We start from the raw sequence: 19,249 nt of genomic DNA on the forward strand, positions 1-19,249 counted from the left end.
AATTGTACTCTGAATGAGAAACTGCTTTTATATCTCAGTGTTTCCTGTTTGGTCAGTTGTTCTCTTTAGAGATGTACATGTGATGTTTTTGAATAAAACTGTGTTTCTGTGTAGTAACCTTGTATTGGAGTGAAGCTTTCGTTAACGTCCTTGCATCAGATTGGGTAACTTGTTTCATGTCTCGCGTGAGAATACCACTGATGACGACTACTGCAGTTTTGACTCACATGATACCCTAATCAGCTGGTTTTTACAGTGATATTTACACCCCATCTCTCAGTGAGATGTGTGTATACAATTCAACAGCAATATGAACTGTGAATGGAATAAAAGTGTCCACAAGGCAATAACAGGCCATCGTAGCAGCTTTATTTTACGAAACATTTTACATTCTTATAAATTATGACAAATCTTCTCTATGTAGCTCTCAATGCTCTGGGTTGGACTACTGTAAATCAAAGAAAGAAGTGTATGTGGGCAAAGTTAAGACCTTGATTCATTCTAAATGGAAATTAGGGTAGGACATGGAAGAAAAAAGGGCAGCTTCTTGGATGGATTCAAAACACAGCCTGTCGTCCCACCTCTGTGTAACTGAGAAGAAAATGGGAATGACGCCTCCACGTGGTGAGAGGAACAGAGAGGTGAGTGGTGAGGCTTTCATGTCCCAGGACCCTGTGGTTTCGCACGTCCCACCAGGCCTCTTAATGCAGTAGCCAGAAAAGCACAGGAGAACGTAACCGGACAGCCTGCAGGAGTACCAGAATGGGACTTTGGGATAGTGCAGGCTTTACTTACACTGGTTTTCACAGTTCCACTGTCATAATTCACAAGACAGACGAGACGCCCATGCGTTGGCAATGCATCATGGGACTGGAGAAGGGTAGGCACTATGGTCACAATGCTTTCACCATGAGAGGAGGCCCTTCAAAGGGCAACATTCAGAAACCAATCAATGCATGAATGTCCCTACCTCACCCACAGAAGCCGAATTGGAGAACAGAGAAGGTAGGATCGTACATGATATGATCCAATTCTATTTCTTTATTTAAAAAAGGGGTAAATACTGAATTAGGCAGTTTGCAATAGATTTCTGGACAAAAATCCAAGGTAAACATCAACTGGAAAAACATATTCTAATATATTACTTTTTTTTTTTATTTAATTTTGCCCCAAAAAGAAGCCACAAGGGAAGAAATTTGTAGGGTTGGGGAGGAGGGGGGGGTCTTCTCTGTCTGAAAAACAGACTTCCTGAACAACACGTCCTCCTCTTCCACAATAGCAGGTTGAAAGCTGGTGTGTGTGAGAAAATGTCCCGAATGGTGAGATGAAGACATCAGACCAGAGGCCACTGGCAGACGGGCAGCAAGACTGGGGGTTTTGAAGCACTTCTGAAGTGATGAGCAGACCTTGATCTCACGGGGTGGGCTGGGGGGGTACTGCGTTCATCAAGGGTTTTGTACGAGCCACAGTGTTGATTCATTAAGACCACAATCAGTTCAAGCGGGTGTTTGAAGGACGTTAAAAATGGAAAAACCTCTATGCACGCTGGCCATCTGACACCCGGCTTTGGTTTTGCCTTCAGAATTGCAGGCACACCTCAGGCCTTCATGAGGGCATTGACCACCGCACGGGCGTTCAGACTGCGCAGGTCATTGTAGGTCTGCCCGGTGCCCACAAACACTATGGGCTGGCCGGTTATGTAGGTCATGGAGATGGCAGCACCAACCTGGTTAGGAAGAAAAACATATAAACATACAACATTTTGGTTTCTATTACCCCACCCTGTCCCAGAATATCTATGAGAGTACCTTATCATCAATAGTATCAAACTTGGTTAGAACTATTCCATCGATGAGGCGGGGCTTGTCAGACATGGAGTGGTCTGCCAAAGCCTGGTTAAATTTCACCTGTGAAAATGAATAAATAAGTACCATAGACTTGCACACTGTTTAGCCACACAGTGCCCTCTAGAGTACAAATGTTCAGCAGTCAGCAGTTCAAGTAATCATGGAAATTAAGTGAAATACAGTACAGGCCAAAAGTTATGACACATTTTCTCTTTCTTTTCATGACTATTTACGTTGTCTCACTGAAGGCATCAAAACTATGAATGAACACATGTGAAGGTGAAATAACTGAAAACATGTTTTATATTCTAGTTTCTTTGCTCTGATTACTGCTTTGCACACTATTTGGCATTCTCTAGATGAGCTTCAAGAGGTGGTCACCTGAAATGCTATTCCAACAGTCTTGAAGGAGTTCCCAGAGGTGTTTAGCACTTGTTGGTCCCACTCACCCCAAACCACTTTTTGTTAAGTACATAACTCCACATGTGTTCAGTCATAGTTCTGATGCCTTCAGTGAGAATCTACCAACGTAAATGGTCATGAAAATAAAGAAAACACATTGAATGAGAAGGTGTGTCCAAACTCTTGGCCTGTACTATAAGTGAAAACCTATCCCCATCCGATAGCTGCAGGCAAACTGGGCTCTGTTCAGTTTCTTGGGGGTTCCACAGGGTGCTAGTAGTGTAGTGGGTAACACACTCGCCTATGAACCAGAAGACTCAGGTTTAAACCCCACTTACTACTATTGTGTCCCTGAGCAAGACACTTAAATCTGAGTCTCCAGGGCTACTACTGATTGTAAGGCACTCTGGAGAAGGGTGTCTGATAAATGCCGTAAATGTAAATGATGTGAATGCTCACCAGCTGATCCACTGCCTCATTTCCCACCAGCGCCTCCCCAACAAACAGCACCAAGTCAGGGGTGTTCACAGCAATCAGTTTGGCCAGGGCAGTCATCAGCGGAGCGTTGTCCTGCATGCGCCCAGCCGTGTCCACCAGCACCACGTCAAAGCCCTGGTTACGAGCTGGGTTCACACACACACACACACACACACACACACACACACACACACACACAGTTAAACTCTGGAACGGAGGTATAGGTGATCAGGCAGTAGCGATAATTAATAATATTCAGATTCATGTAAACGCATGTGCTAAATTTAAGACATAATTTGTCGTGCTGATGCAAAGCAGAATTTCCAAGCCCAAACACTATGAAAAGCCACGAGGCCAGATCTATAGTATTATATAAAACAAAAAACAATCATCAAAAAGTCAACTATAGGCAGCCATAAAATAAAAATTACCTGAAAAGGGATTTAATTCGCTGAACAAATTCATTTCAACTAAAACATATGATTTTGTCATGTTTTCAGTGTATAAACTTTTTTAATAAACTTTGAAGGGGTGGCAGTAACTGTTGTGACTGTTCGTGATGTCACCATGGCACTTGTTCTGCAAACAGACCACAGTGACAACGTTACCATAAGCAATGGCCTCCATGGCAATGCCAGCTGCGTCCTTTCCATAGCCCTTCTCAAACAGCTGCACCATAGGACGACCCCCATTCTGCTCAGGGGGGTGGAGGGAGTTGAGGCGGCGCTGGTGAGTACGCAGCTGTTCCACTGCTCCCGCCCGAAACGTGTCACACGCTGCAATCAGAACGGTGTAGCCATTCTCAATCAGCCAGAAGGAGATCTGAGGACAGAGGAGAACAATGAGGCTCAAGAAGAATCACAATTCTTTTAAAATGTTTTACCCCAGGTGTATGAATGCATAAGTCAGGAATAAATGTGACTGAAGAACATATGCGCGATTATACATGAACCTTTTGAAATATTATTGGTTAATAATTTTTTAGCATATAATTTCATTAAAGGGCCCCTGACATGAAAATTTCACTTAGTGAAATGATTTAAAATTAACTCAAGTTCCCCTGGCCTGAAATGGCAATAGGTGTAAAGAGTACTGTTCATTCTGCTTAACTGTTCAGAGAGCAGCAGCTCAGATGGTCGAATCTGGAATTTGTCCCCTTATGATGTCATAAGGGGAAAGGTTACCCCTCCCCTAAAACATTATCAAGAACCAGCGTGTTCATTTTATTTTTTTTCTGGAAAATGGTGGAAATTCTGCACCAAGACTGAATTTCAGAAAGAGACTTCAGATAGAGTATTAGGAGACCAGCAACACAGACATTTACGGCTCACGTAGCTCATTGTTATGGGACATCACTAAAATGTCCATGTGCAGACAGTGAGACTCGCAGTGGAACAGTCCACTTATAAATTATACGAAAATTTAAAATTATATAATTTTCAATGATCCGCTGTTTCCTGGCCTTGCTACTTTTTTAAAAACATTTAAGGATTTAAAGGAGCAGTGGGAGCCCTGTTAATAATCTGCACTTTGACTGGTCCTGAACACTTCTGCAATGCAGCGCACGTTAAAGATGCAAGAAATCATTACCGAACCCAGACAGCCTGGCGGGGGGATCTGACCTTGGCGAGGTTGGTGGACTTGCCGACACCGTTGACGCCGCAGAAGGTGATGATAAAGGGCTTGCGCTGAGCGCGAGCTTCCAGCACGTCCCTCAGGATGTCCACGCGGCGCTTGGGCTGCAGGATCTGAACCAGAGAGTCCTGCAGTGCCTGCTTTACAGTGGAGGCCACAGCTACAGGAATATAAGCAAGTGTCAGAGTCCTGGACTGAAGGTGCCCTGTTTGTGACAGAGTTCCATCATCAGGACCTCTGTGTTAGATTACTTACAACTGCTCCTTTATGAGGTGCAGCTAACCATCTCTTGCTCTGATACAGGCCATGGAGTACTCAAATAAAGGTTGTCTGCCAAAATGGAGTTCATGCTGTTCAACAGTCTTCTCACATATCTCAGAATGAAGAATGTATTCAGGTCGCTCACAAAAAGGACCATGAAAAAAATATTAGTTGAATTGTTTATTGCACCTTTAATACTGATTTAATAAAATCTAGTATTTTAGTATTTTACTCTGATGAATAAGAGTAAATTCAGTTAGTCTTACAGTTACTTTAGACCCTTCTGATTTGCAGAGAGGACTGTGGACGTTTGGTCAGGTTACACCAATAATCTCATGGCTTAGTGCCTCTTTATTTCACAGTGAAACTTCATTTACTCAAATGAACATGTTTTGGGAGGATCTGCAGGCTGCGAAGATGATCTCTACTTGGGTGGTGCCCACACCAGCATGCATTTAATAAAAGAGAGTAGACTGAAAGTGTGTTTGTCATCTGTTTTATTCATTTGATATATAAATCTTCCACTGTCTTTACTCTACTATTAAGTGTTTTAATCTTAACCTTTTGTAGTAAAAAAAAAATTGATTTACTCACTGGTGAAGGTGCCCATGACTTTGCCCTCCAGCTTTTTGGCAATTGATTCACAAAGCTGGGATGCAATGTCAGCTGCTACATTCTTAGCTGTGAAACAAAAAAAAAAGGACAAACCAGAGACCAGTGAATATCATGCTGCCAAGTTACTGAAGTCTGTTCGAGGCAATCACAATACTTCACCAATGAGGTGGTCCCTCATCTTGTCCAAAACTGACTCCATGTCATCTCGGGTCAGACTCTTGGAGCCCACCAGACCTTTAAGCATGGAGAACATCCCGCCAAAAGCCCCCTTTTTGGCCCTATGAAGAAGAGAAGGGAGGGTCAAAAAGTATAGCTTATATCAAAAAGTAAAGATACTATTTCTGAGGGCAAAAGTAGCTTCTGAGGTCAAGAGTAAACTTACTCAAAAAAAAAAAAAAAAAAAAAGAATATGACATTTAATATATGAGAAGGAATCCTATATACAAATCCATGTGTTATATTGCAATTAGTTTATTGCCATTGTACTTAAGCTCCTGACCCTTTCTTGCTGGCTTCAGCAACAACTACTTTCTCCTCTTCTTCTTCCTCCTCCTCCTCACTGGACTCATACTCCACATCCAGCAGATCGCCCTTCATGGACTCTAGCTGCATATGCTGAGGACAGTAAGGCCACAGAAATTCAGGAAAACGTCAGTCACACTTCATGACATGAGACAGATCCACAGAATATACAGATCATGGGACATGACTAAAACACTCAACTTTTAAAAGGCAAGAAATCCGCTAGTGTGTCTGTGTGTGTGACCAGAAGACCCCAAAAAGAATTCAGTAAACATGGAAATATTTGCCCATTCCACCATACAAAGCCAGATCGGATAGAATGTTCCTGTTTTTAGAGAAAAACGTTCTCGCGTGGACGGAGCCAAAAATGCCATAGATTGAGCCTTGCAAGATCTCAGTGTAGATGTTGGCTGGCCACAGTCACATCAGCGTGTGAACATGAAACACTGAACACCACGCAACCAACGCGTTTTTAGACCTCACCCTAGCCCACTGGTTAGTGTGTGTGTGTGTGTGTGTGTGTGTGTGTGTGTGTGTGTGTGTGTGTGTGTGTGTATATATATATATATATATATATATATATATATATATATATATATGTGAGCAAGATAAAAGTTTGGATTTGCCTTCTTACGTAGGGGTAGAGCCACATTTATAATGCACATATTCTGTGGTTATTACACTAGGTCATCAAAAAGATATAAAAAAATAATTTTGTGTTTTTTTTTCTCTATAAATATTTTCCGTCTGGGTCAACTGAACAAAAGTCGTACCGGCTCTGCCTGCTCAGTGTCCGTTCCAGCGGCATCGTAGGAGCCGTTGACCTTGTCATCACTGTAGTCTAGCTCCTTTGTTTTGGTGCCACCCATATCCCAGACGCGCATCTCCTTTGTTTTAGGCTTCTGTGGCTTCGGGGACTTGCTGTAAAGATGTAATAGGCAAGGTAAGATGTTTTGTGAATAAAATACTTATTATTGGTGAGATTTCTGGCTTAGATTAACCCAGATAATGGGAAAATCTTGTCTTGTGGAACACCCCACCGGGGACATGTTCCATATTCTGTGCCTGAACTTGAGTTTGAGAGTGTGTGTGTGTGTGTTTATATACTTGGGCTTCTCTGGGTTACTTTTCCCCATCTGCTTCCGGAAGAACTCGGCACGGTTCCTCTGAATGATCTCTTCCTGAGTCAAGCCCTCGCTGCCATTCACAGCAGTCTTCTTGGTAGTAGCCGGGGTTTTGGACTGATCTGTAGGTTCAGCAGAAGCTGCTGTAGAAACAGAGACTCAATCATGCCCTCCGCCGAGTTTGGTGGCTCGTTTTATCATCAGACACTCTGCTCTTCAAATGTGTTTCTTCTGCTATCATCATCTATTGATGAATTGCCTGCACAGGATATGAGGCTCTTCGCCCAAGAAGAACAAAGTGCTCAGAGAAACAGGGACATTTCTTTACATCGTAACATCGTCTCACGTGCCTTTACAGCCAATCAAAGCACGACGTGATCTGTACAAAGTAAACAAAGATGAGCATGGTGGACTTTCAGTTACAGAAGACACTAATATTCACAACGTCACCATCAGTTTGTGCTACATAGTGCAGCTGGGTGATGGGTTAAATGCAGAGGACAAATTTCACTGTGTGCACCGTGTGCTGTGCTGCTGTGTATAACAAGTGACAATCACTTCACTTTAGACTTATCCTGCACTCCACACAGAAGGGCTCTGTTCTGCCCAGAGGTGGTTTTTACAAACGTTCTCTAGGTAAAACTTGCATTATGCACTACAATATGCACAGTCTGTGATGACTTTCAATGTCAGAATGGAAATGTGTACGATAATTTCTCAAAATACAATCATTTCAAGATGCTGGTACGGCACTTCAACGTTGAGGATCTGGCAACACTGTTCTGAACTCAACTGCAAGCACGCCCTAGCTCACGGGATGTGGTAGCAGCCTAGTGGGTAAGACCACAAAGTCACAGGTTCAAACCCCACTTACTACCATTGTGTCCCTGAGCAAGAAACTTAACCCTGAGTGTCTCCAGGGGGGGACTGTCCCTGCAACTACTGATTACAAGGCGTAAAGTTACGTGAATGTAAATGTAGGCAAGCTCAGGCAAACAACTAGCAGCACTCAGTACCGTTTAAGTCAGCCAATGTGTTACAGAAATGAATTTTTGAGTTATAATTATGTTGACACTATGAATTTTCTTTTTTACCAGGGCAAACTGATCAGGGATGACTTAATTCTATAAAGTGTACAAAGACAAAAAAAAAAAACAGCAGACAGCTTCCACTAAATGGCCCTCTTATGGAAGGAATCTAAGACTAGGTTTAATAGAAACTGTTCACCAATCATCTAACAGCGAACTCCGAAGCTGATTTAGTTCATGACTAATAGTTTTAGTTCACAGTAATTTGCTAACAGTTATACTGAAATGACACGTGAACCACGTTTAAACTATTAATGACAGCATTACCGTTCAATTCAGCAGAAGCATAATTACATTATTAACTGTGGTACATTTTCAACGCTGGTACTAAGTTCACTTTTCATCTTTGACTTCTGAATAAAACTATTTAAAAACGATCAAATGAACCTTTGTCATCTATTTGCAGTAACCAGAGTCTGTGCAATATATCGTTGTCTCGTGTGTCTAACGTTGCATCTCATTCATCATTTACAATCTGTTAATGAATAAATCAGCGTTTTTCATTCATGCTGGCCTGCACACTAGCAGCCAAACGCATCCTCGTCCATGCACGCATCTCATCGCGCTCTCTTACTGTCACGAAGTGCCGGTTTCCAGCTCCACCTGCAGTTTTGGTCAAACAGGAGGTTTTACTCACCGTCTTTTTTGGCATTTTTATTCTTCTTCCCACCCTGTGCTTTGTTCTTCGACTCTCCCTTCGATTCGATCATAGACTTCACTGTTTTCTGGGACTTCTGGGACTCGGTGAAGTTCCGCATGGCAACAGGGTTTCTCACCCTGCCGCTCTCCTCCGCATCGCTGTTTCACACACGAAGACAGAACATGTCAGCCGGAAACGAAACGCCGCCTGCTTTAAAGGCACTGTGGTGCACCCACCGGAGAAGACTCTTGAAGTCGTCTTCAAACTCGAAGTCGTTGAGCAGAAACTTCATGGCGCCCTTCTGCTCAAGCTCGTTCTTGTATCGATCCCTGAAGTGCAGCTGCACGTCGTCTATGAACTTGTCCACGTACGTCAGCGTGAGGATCCGCTGGAAACCCACCTGTCGCGGCAAAATAGGACCTTCCATCCTGGATGCCTCAGGAGACGTGGAAAAAGGAAGAGCAAGCACTTACCACAAACACCAGCTCAAACTCGTTGTCCAGCTTGTATTTGAGGCTCAGGGCATTGTGGGTGAAGGAGTTGCTGCCACTGCGCTCCTGCAATGTGAAAGACCACCGAAACCAAGAAATCGATAATAGTATCAGTTCAGACGCCCATGTGAGTCGGACACGGCTGGAATGGAACGTGGGATTCAATCGGGACGACTGCCGCGTTTTTATCCCAGTTACCTGCAGGATGACGGAGCGGATGAGAGCGTTGACGGGTCCGGCGAAAGGCTCCGTGACCCCGGCGCCCTGAAAACACCACAGCACGATGCCCCCTTTACTGAAGATCGCGAAGAAATCCAACATCGCGCCGCCTAAAGCACACGCACGGCAGAGAACGGGTCAGACGTCCGGGCCTCGTACTCCTCTCAGGCTCGATCGACGCTCCTTTCCTGGTCGAATTATTCCCCCGGTGCGCTCCCAAACTCGCTTTCAGACACGTCAGACACAGAACGCGGAAATGACGTTCACTTCCGGGTAGCGCGCCGGGTAGCGCTGTCACGTGACTGGACAGGCTTCCAGCGATCAGCTGGTCCAATAGAAACGTCTTTGTTATTTGTGGACAGATCGACGTCTTTATTGTCACTAAACAAGTACAGCGAGATATAACATTTAGAGCAAGCCTGTAAATGCACGAAGATAAATAAAAATATACATTATAGAAAAAAACATATACTGTGTATACATACTGTGTGTGTATGTATATATAGTTTGTAGAACTAAACTTACAAATCAGTTTTTTTGAGGTTCACACTATTTTAGTTTTAGAGCCACAAGTCATGTAACAAGACTGAAGTTTTAGTTTGTAGACAGTAACTTTTTTACTTTAATAACGGTTAGGTGGCCTCGCCCTTTCTGAGTTCAAATCCTGACTTCGCCTTTATAATTTGATAGGTGACTTTGGGTTAACTTTAACCCTGACAGGCAAAATGTTTTTAGCTCCCATCTACTAATAACACTTAATAATGGTTTCTGGTTTACTAGTAATGCAGTAATGCCTCATGCATATTAATAAAAATCATGTTATGGTGTAGCCTACTGAGATGACTGGTAGTACTGGTGTGGCGAGAGGAACCCTGACCGGTGGCAGCCGTGTCCACCACTGCCCTTTCTGCACATAGAATTCTTCAGCAGAATAAAACAAACCATTTGCAACACAATGCATGCGTCAAGCATAGAAGGTATGAACAAATATCAAACCTATGAGAAGTATATTTTTGTCCTGTTTTATCTCCTGTTCTATGTCCAATACAATTGTTATTCATAGCTGAATTCTTTGTAGTTGAACCTGCAAAAAAATCTTGCTTTATGTTATCTGCTTGATCACATGCTGAATTATAGTTAAAGGTAGGGCATTTTTGGAAAACACCACTTCATGGGATAGTGACATTCAGTTTCCATATTTACAACAGAAAGGAAAGGTGATCAATTTTACGCATTAAAATGAATGTGTTTCTGTGGAAGTGTTCACCAACAAGATATCATAAGATATATCTACCCCCACTGAAGTCAAAGTGCGGTAAAGAAATGAAAAACCATGTCTTAATAGCAAAGCTGATAAAAAACAATATTTGGTATGATTCATGATGCTTGATTATTTCTGCTGTGGGTCATTCAAATTTAAATTCAATAATCATCCTGGTTATTTTGAAGTAACTTCAATGCAGTTATTAACAGAATGCACAGTTTGCAGTAATGTAGTAGAGGTTGTGGAAATTATAGACTCTCGAGGAAAGTGACTGCAGAACGGCTTTTTTACAGTTCTGAGCAACTTTCCAGTTCTGGAGGCAAAGTGTACCTAAGAAAGTGGCTGTTGAGAAGCAATAGCAGCAATAGCAAACAAATACATATAAAATCTAACTTTACATTAAGTGTTGAGATAAATCATAATATTATAATAGAGTAGATGTCATTGAACCATTAAACGGAGATATGACGTGTAACTAGTCCTTGGCAAAATAAGGGAGCTGGTCAGAGGGAATGACTACAGACTACAGTTGTGAAATTCTGAGACATGTGCCAACAAAATGTACAGTGCCCACAGATCTATGGGCACCCAGTGTCCTGGCAGGGCTCCGGTTAAGAATAAGCAGTTTTGTAGAGTGATTGAGTGAGAAATACGTGAATACACCACAAGAAAGCTGTTTTAGTAGTAATGTTATGGTTCCATGTGATACCTCACAGGTTTATGTGTTAATATATGAATAATAATATTCATATTTTTATATTAATATGTTGATTTTTGCAATCAAACACTCAGGACCATGTTGTAATAACGACTGTATCATGGAGATCGCAAGGGGATCGATTCTGGCCTGACAATTACAGCTCTGATATAGACTCGTCACAACGGCGTGCCGGGCAGGAACCGGGTAACAGTGATCATGCATGAACACGGAACAAAAACCTCACTAGAGGTGATGATAACCAAAGGTAGATGACCAACACGAGGCACCAGGAAAACCTGTCCTGCAGAGAGACAAAAGGTTGGGAACTGCTGCACATTTTTTGGCTGAAACACTGAAAGAATTAACCCTGCTTGAACCCTGCTAGACCGCCGCAAACATGCCTAAGATTCACCCTGAGACTAAAGTGTTGATTATCAAGAGGCTGAAGACCAGATCCACTGCTGTGGTGGCAGACACCTTCAATGTGTCTCAGCGTCAAGTACAGAGGATAAAAAAATACAGAGACTGGAGACGTTTTTGACAAGCCCAGGTAAGGCAGACCCCGCAAGACAACTGCTCGAGGTTCGAAAATCCAAGGCCAGCTGACTTTCCACTGCAGCAGAGCTCCACGAGACCTGTTCACCTCAAGTCCCTGTGTCAACCAGAATAGTTTGTCGGATTTTATCTCGAAATGTCCTCCATGGTGGAATCAGTGCCCAAAACCAGAACTAAACAAAAGACAATTGTAAAACCGTGTGGCATTTGCCAAGGCCCACAGCCTGCTAAAAGGATGGACGCTGGAAAAGGGACAGAAGGTGGATTTTTCGATTAATCTTCTGTTGAATTACACTAAAGTCGCTGCAAATATTGCAGGAGACCTACTGGAGCCCGCATGGATCCAAGATTCACCCAGAAAACAGTGAAGTTCTTTGGCGGAAAAATCATGGTCTGGGGTTACATCCAGTATGGGGCTGTGTGAGAGATCTGCAGGGTGGAAGGCAACATCAATAGTCTGAAATACCAAGAAATCTTAGCTACCTTTTATATTCCCAACCATAAAAGAGGCCAAATTCTGAAGCAGGATGGTGCTTCATCACATACCTGTCACAGCCTGTCATGGCTGCCCACTGCTCACTAATGGTGATGGATTAAATGCAGTGGACACATTTCACTGTGTGCACCGTGTGCTGTGCTGCTGTGCATCACAATGACAATCATTTCACTTTGATACTTCCATCTCCACATCAAAGTTCCTTATGGGGAAGAAGATCAAGATGCTCCAGGATTGGCCAGCCCAGTCACTAGACATGAACATCATTGAGCATGTAGGGTAGGATGAAAGAGGAAGCATGGAAGACAAAACCAAAGAATATTGATGAACTCTGGGAGGCATGCAAGACTGCTTTCTTTGCTATTCCTGATGAATTGTATGAATCCTTGCCAAACCACATGGATGCTGTCCTTCAAGCTCATTGAAGTCATACAAGATATTAAATTTGGATCTAACAGCGCCACTACTTAATTTGCTGACATATTTTTGTATTTGCAGTAAATTCGTTCAATTTCTGTATATTTTTAAGTAAAACTAATTAATTTCAATGCATTAAACATCATTTATTAGGGTTTCAGCTTTTCATATGAGCTATTCAGTCCAGTTATCAGTTTATTATAAAGGATGTATAAATGAGGGAAACACACAAGGGTTTAATCAGGCAGGGTACATGGTACATGGTACAGAACCGGGTAACAGGAATCATGCTCACAGACGGAACAGAAACCTTTAGAACACACTACATGTGATGGCAACCAAAGGGAGACGAATAACACGAAGCACCAGGAAAACCTGGCCTGGGGTGTCAGGTAAAGTTTGGATCATGACAACTCTATATAACCTGTAGTGTTTATGGAAGGACACGGTCAATGATCTGCTCTACTGAGGCATGGACTCCACAAGATCTCCAGGGGTGTCTACAGAACCCTTATCAGGTTCAGGAGAATAAATCCATGGTTTTATTATGTCAAGACTGGATCACTGCCCTTCTCAGCTCACACATTTACATTTACAGCATTTTAAAGCATTTACATTTTACAGCATTTTATAACATTTAGAGGTGTGAAATCTCTTCCCAGTCATTTTTTATTAGCACAATCAGAAATGGTTATTTACTGTAAATTCCACTGGTTCTCTTATGTATTTTTAAATAGAAGGAGCGCGTGTCCTGCGTGGGGTTGAATGGACGCGGACACTCCCCACGCGTTACTCCGAGCAGGAGAGGGGTCATGTGACCCGGCCCTGAAACTCATTCGCTGTCCCTCGCCATCTTAATGGACGGATTGTCTCTGGCGTCCGTGTCCAAGTTCAAATTCAGCTTCAAAATTCCTCAAATGCGCCACTTTCCCGGTCATTTGGCCCTCGTCACGTGACGGGGATGAACGTAATTAGAATAATTTTGCTGCTTATTATGATGGATATTGCTATTATAACAACATTAAAATTAGTATATATAGCCTTGTTGCTTTGTAACATTATATTTGATAAGAATAAATGTATTTCTGCATTTTTCCTCGTCACGTGACAGGAGGTGATGACTAACTGCCTTCTGATTGGTTCTCATTTTCAATCTGAATCAGCGAAGCGGCGACGTTTCGGTGAGTCTCCGGCGTTGTAATTTATATAACTGTGAAACCCGTCTGTCCTCTAAATACTTAGTACGTCGTGGATACTTTAAAAAGCAGATAAAACGCGACTCTTCGTGGACTTGCTAACAAATGTTGTTGTCTAGGCAACCGTACAACGACGGTAAAAAGTCTTGAGTCTTTATTTATTTAATGCTTCTCAGCTGTGACTGCTTTCGGCTGTGACTAAAAAGTTATGAAAAGTTATGAAAAGCGATTATTTACTGGTATCTTGTAATGCACGTCATATTTTTCAGCGTTTTATTCGTTTGTGTTAATAATGAACGGAAGTTTAGTCGTGACAGGCTGTCAGTTCAAATACACAAACCTACCGCTGCTGAGACTGTAAATGGGGCCCGAAAATTCCCGAAATACGGCCGGAAAATTTCATCTTCTCATGAAATATGCAGTAACGGTTTAGTATTTAAAATATGGTGGCCTAGCGGTTAAAGAAGCGGCCCCGTTATCAGAAGGTTGCCGGTTCGAATCCCGACCCGCCAAGGTGCCACTGAGCGCCGTCCCCACACACTGATATCCGGGCGCCTGTCATGGTGTTAAATACATAGGACACGTTTTGTTGTCACCGTGTGCTGTGCTTCACTTTCACTAATTTTAAGATGGTCTTGTAGCGTGTAGCAGCATTTAGGGCTGAATTATGGGTCTGAAGTAAAATGTTTTTTCCTTTTTGTTCTGGCAGTATTTTATAATGTGTGTAACCCTATTTGTAACAGATCAGTAATGTAAGTACGAATATAAATGAATAATAATGTAAATGAAGCTTGTGTCTGAAATTATGAAACTGTCTGCTGTGTATGTTTGTGTTTTTTGTGTACGTTGAATTCATATTAATTTTCTGTGTTTGTCCTATTTATTATAGAGCAATAAAATATTTTAGCAGCAGCAGGAGACGACTCCAGATCTTTGGATTCTGAAGCGGCGATTTTGACTGATGACGACTCCAGATCTTTGGATTCTGAAGCGGCGATTTTGACTGATGACGACTCCAGATCTTCGGATTCTGCAGCGGCGACTTTGACCAATGACTACTCCAGATCTTCGGATTCTGCAGCGGCGACTTTGAAAAGTTTCCAGCATCTCCATTGTGATCCTCAGGCACCAAAAATGTCCAGCAGCCGGTGTTACTCTCTGGTGTGTGTGCATGTTTACAGCATTGTGTGTTTTATGATCCTTTCTTCCGTGTAGTTGGGCATTATTAAGACATTTTCATCTCTTACGTCTATTAATTCATGAACAAAAGAAAGACTCCATTCATTAATATCTTCTGATCTCTTTTCAGATCCAAAGGGTGACAGTGGGACGCATGTGGACCATAGAAGACGTTGGGTCGATGGAATTTATGAGCGGCGAGGAGCTCTTCTGCCGCATCATCGAAGGACAAAGTAATGAGCTGGAATGGTAGGTGTGGGAGGGATTTATACTTTGAGGCGGGTGGGTTTGTCTGCTGGACCAGTCTGAGGACATTTCTCTGTCTTGTGTTTTCAGGAATTTGCAGTTGTTTCCCAACGGTGTGGACAATTCCTGTCAGGGCTGGATGTCTCTATTCCTCTCCCTGGTCAAGGGGCCAGAGACAGGAGTCCAGGTGAAGGGCAAGATGTCCATCGTCAACAGTGATTGTCGGGATCTCGTTGTTGGACGTGAGTTCTGCTGTCTCTGTTAGCAAAGCCACAACATCACTAATGAAACCCTGATCCATAAATGCACATCAGTCATGTAATGTATGGGAACAGAAGAGAGACACAAGCATAAATGCAGCAGACGTGTCTGTATCTCAGCTTTCAGGTTTTATTTCAGTTCTGGAATGAAGAGCTGACTTTTTGTTTTGAAGACTTTCACAAAATGCTGCACCCAGGAGAGAGGTACGGCTTCAGACAATTTAAGAGATGGGTGGACGTCGTGGATGAGGACTACGGACATCTTCAGGATGGCAACCTTCACATAGCCTGTAAAGTAGGTCTGACAGAATGCCTCCACACACTGAGCAAATTTCATAGACTTGCTGAGCTAGAGACGTAACACTCCAAATCCGCAAGGTGCCACCACGGCCAGCTGTATATGTTTCACTAGACTCACTAAACAGAATATTAATTTCATGATTTCCATGGTGTGTATCATGGGATTGTGGCCATTCGGCTTGGATGTGACAATGTATGCAGTGTGTCATGCTGCTGACTGGATTTTGTGTTTGTTGCAGATGAACGTGTTGCTGGACTCGGTGAACACCATGAGGCAGAACGTGCTGGTCCCAAAATGCAGCATGCAAGCTGATTTCAGGAAGCTGTTGGAGGACCCGCTGTTCTCTGACTGCTCTCTGTGGGCGGCTGGAGAGGAGATCAAGGCCCACAAAGCCATCCTATCAGGTGACAAACTCATGAGGTCTGATTAATACACACAGACATGGTTCAGTGGGATACATTTAGATTATTTCCATTTTCCTGAGCAAATGTGAAAAATAAAATGCACTATTATGTTAATCCACAGATATACAAAGACACAATGACAGTAGACCTTCACAAGCACATCCAAGTATTGGTCTGGTGTGATGATTTGCTCTAATGTATTTTAATCTCTCCCTGCAGCTCGCTGTCCTGTATTCAAAGCCATGTTTTCACAAGACATGAAGGAACGCAGAACTGTGAGTTTCTACAGATGCTCCATTAGTCCTAGCTAATAACGTAAGGGAAGCGCATCCAGTCAATCCAGATGCCGGCAGTTCCTGCAGTTTGGGCTTTTAGGGTCACTTTCTGGTTCCATTTTTTGAATAGAGAACTTAATTGAAGATCTGTTTTAGTCTAGGACTGACTTAATCTCTGAACGGGAAATGGACCATTAGGTTTTAGAACCCTGATTTCAACTCTGTTTTCCCCTTATAGAATCGCTTCGACATCCATGACATGGACCCTGAGGTGCTAAAGGAGATAGTTTATTTCATCTATACGGGTGATGCCCCCAACCTGCCTGAGATGGCCAGCAAGGTCATTGCAGCAGCAGACATGGTGAGTAACACACACATTCCTCTATAAGCTGTGGACCTACCTCCAGTGTAGCAGGAATTCTGACTTTCTCTCTTTCTCTCAGTACTTGTTGGAAACTCTGAAGGCCAAGTGTGAAGAGGCTCTTTGTAGCAGCCTTTCAGTGGAGAACGCTGCAGAACTCCTCATTCTGGGGGACCTACACCGAGCCCACCAGCTGAGAACAGATGCCATTTCCTTCATCAACTCGTAAATTATAGAATTATTGCATCTCTTGAAGTCTAATTCAGACCTTTACATGCAGAGTATTACTAATTCTTAATAAAAAATGTTTTTGATTTGGCTGTTAACCTTTTTCTCTCCTTTTCGTTCAGTAATGCTTCAGAGGTGTTGAAGACATCTGGCTGGAAGACCCTGGTGGCGAGTCATCCTAAACTCATGGTGGACCTGTTCTGTTCCATGAGTTCACCTGGGAAACCACCAACAAAGCGCCTTCGTTGTTCCTGAGCAGCAGCACCACAGACACACACACACACACACACACACACACATTCACATACATATACACATTTTTGTTAGCTATCATTAGCTATCATTAAAAAAAAACTTGGTTTACAGAAATGTGAACCATACCATGTGAATTCATCTTTATTCTTCAGCACAAAACTTGACTTTGGTTTAATGCATGCATGGGGCAGTGGTGGCCTAGCAGTTAAGGAAGTGGCCCCGTAATTAGAAGGTTGCCTGTTTGAATCCCGATCCGCCGAGGTGCCACTGATCAAAGCACCGTCCCCACACACTGCTCCCTGGGTGCCTGTCATGGCTGACCACTGCTCACTCGGTGTGATTGGTTAAATGCAGAGGACTAATTTCACTGTGTGCACCGTGTGCTGTGCTGCTGTGTTCACTTCACTATCACCATGTATTTCAGGACTGGGACTGGACGTCTGTAGAAATGGGAGTTCAAGGAGTCTAGATCCAGCCTAGCAGGTGAGTCTCCATCATGGTTATAATAACTGGTTATATGTTCTTATGCAAGATTGAGTTTCAGTGGTTTACATTTTTCTGGGGATGTAGCTATTTAATGGTTGTTTTTTTACATTTTGTTATTGAATTGTAATTTATTGTAATTTAATTGTTTAAACATGTTTTACTGTTGTCATATACATGTATTACACATAACACAAGCTATTATATGCATTTTGATTATTATTTTTTTTACATCAAAGAGCACATTGGTGAGAAGGAGGTCAAATCCTGGGTTCTCCTGCATGTAGTTTACATGTTCTTCCCATGTCTAAGCAGGTGGGTTGGTAAGTATGTAGTAGGTAAGGTAAGGTAACGTTAGGTAGGTAAGTTAGTTAGGTTAGTATTGACAGAACTGAAAGTAATTGATATGATGTCTGTATGTTTATGTGTGTTGTTCTGGTGACATGGTAGCACAGTGCTTGGAGCTGCTGCCCTACAGAAAGAAACTGGTTCTAGTCCTGGCCTGTCTTCTTTCTGTGTGGCGTGCGCTGCCGTGTTCACGTGGGTTTTTCTCCGGGTACTCCGGTTTCCCACACTTTCTAAGAACTATTCTAAAATATTCTCGGTGTTAACATCACGCAGGACCTGTCATGGTCCTGTCACATCAACACTGTGGTGAAAAAGGCCCAGCAGTGTCTCTACCACCTCAGACGCCTGAGAGACTTCAGACTGCCCTCCAAGGTGCTCAGGAACTTCTACTCCTGCACCATAGAGAGCATCCTGACGGCAAACATCTCAACCTGGTTTGGGAACAGCACCATGCAGGACAGGCGAGCCCTACAGAGGGTGGTTCGATCAGTCGAACGAATTATCCGTACCAAGCTCCCTGACCTTCAATCTATCTACAGCAAACGGTGCTGTACCAGGGCCAGGAAGATACCCCAACAATGGACTCTTCTCTCTGTTGCACTTTCGCTCCCTGAAGTCCAACACAGAGAGAATGAGGAGGAGCTTCTTCCCGCAGGCTGTCCGAGCTCTCAACAACAACAACAGTACATAGAACTCCAGCACTTTCACCTTCAATCACTCCGGACTCTTTGCACAAATCACTTTGCACAAAATCTTTGAGCTTTTTACTTTACTGCTTTTTTTTTTTTTTATGGCTCTTTTCTTTAAACATTGTCTTTCACTCATTTGCACACCTTCACCCTACCAGTTACACATATTTTATGTTAAAGACGTAAGAGTGTAATATTTGGTTATGTTTGCAATATTTGCATATTGGTTCATTGTTTACTTGCATCATTTGCAATACTGTGGTCTGTAGCA

The 19,249-nt window shown here is 42.8% G+C and overlaps 2 protein-coding genes across 5 annotated transcripts; one reads left to right on the forward strand and one right to left on the reverse strand.

Annotated features, from left to right (window-relative positions):
* Nucleotides 1-347: 347 nt before the first annotated feature.
* srpra (SRP receptor subunit alpha) lies at nt 348-9,566 on the reverse strand. 2 transcript variants are annotated; one of them, XM_028961966.1, is made up of 14 exons: nt 9,301-9,566; nt 9,085-9,168; nt 8,848-9,011; nt 8,609-8,769; nt 6,867-7,023; nt 6,533-6,680; nt 5,737-5,852; nt 5,397-5,515; nt 5,217-5,303; nt 4,349-4,521; nt 3,335-3,548; nt 2,709-2,872; nt 1,809-1,907; nt 348-1,726 (listed from the first exon to the last, which is right to left on the reverse strand). In XM_028961966.1, the coding sequence occupies exons 1-14, from the start codon at nt 9,421-9,423 to the stop codon at nt 1,598-1,600; spliced, it is 1,938 nt and encodes a 645-aa protein (XP_028817799.1). In that variant the 5' UTR covers nt 9,424-9,566; the 3' UTR covers nt 348-1,597. The 2 variants fall into 2 exon arrangements, with proteins under 2 accessions (XP_028817799.1, XP_028817798.1); XM_028961965.1 differs by having other exon boundaries at nt 6,867-7,026.
* Nucleotides 9,567-13,905: 4,339 nt separating this feature from the next.
* Nucleotides 13,906-18,661, forward strand: LOC114769512 (speckle-type POZ protein-like). Of its 3 annotated transcripts, XM_028962591.1 has the most exons (12): nt 13,906-13,934; nt 14,839-15,110; nt 15,259-15,377; nt 15,465-15,616; nt 15,808-15,929; nt 16,174-16,339; nt 16,559-16,614; nt 16,853-16,975; nt 17,058-17,200; nt 17,326-17,941; nt 18,181-18,264; nt 18,631-18,655. In XM_028962591.1, exons 2-10 carry the CDS (start codon nt 15,084-15,086, stop codon nt 17,456-17,458), a joined length of 1,041 nt encoding a protein of 346 aa, XP_028818424.1. In that variant the 5' UTR covers nt 13,906-13,934; nt 14,839-15,083; the 3' UTR covers nt 17,459-17,941; nt 18,181-18,264; nt 18,631-18,655. The 3 variants fall into 3 exon arrangements, with proteins under 3 accessions (XP_028818424.1, XP_028818421.1, XP_028818422.1); XM_028962588.1 differs by having other exon boundaries at nt 18,181-18,661; XM_028962589.1 differs by lacking the exon at nt 13,906-13,934 and adding an exon at nt 13,951-14,085 and having other exon boundaries at nt 18,181-18,661.
* Nucleotides 18,662-19,249: the final 588 nt, after the last annotated feature.

The sequence above is a fragment of the Denticeps clupeoides genome, chromosome 19 (genome assembly GCF_900700375.1).
Source record: "Denticeps clupeoides chromosome 19, fDenClu1.1, whole genome shotgun sequence".
Taxonomy (NCBI): Eukaryota; Metazoa; Chordata; class Actinopteri; order Clupeiformes; family Denticipitidae; genus Denticeps; species Denticeps clupeoides.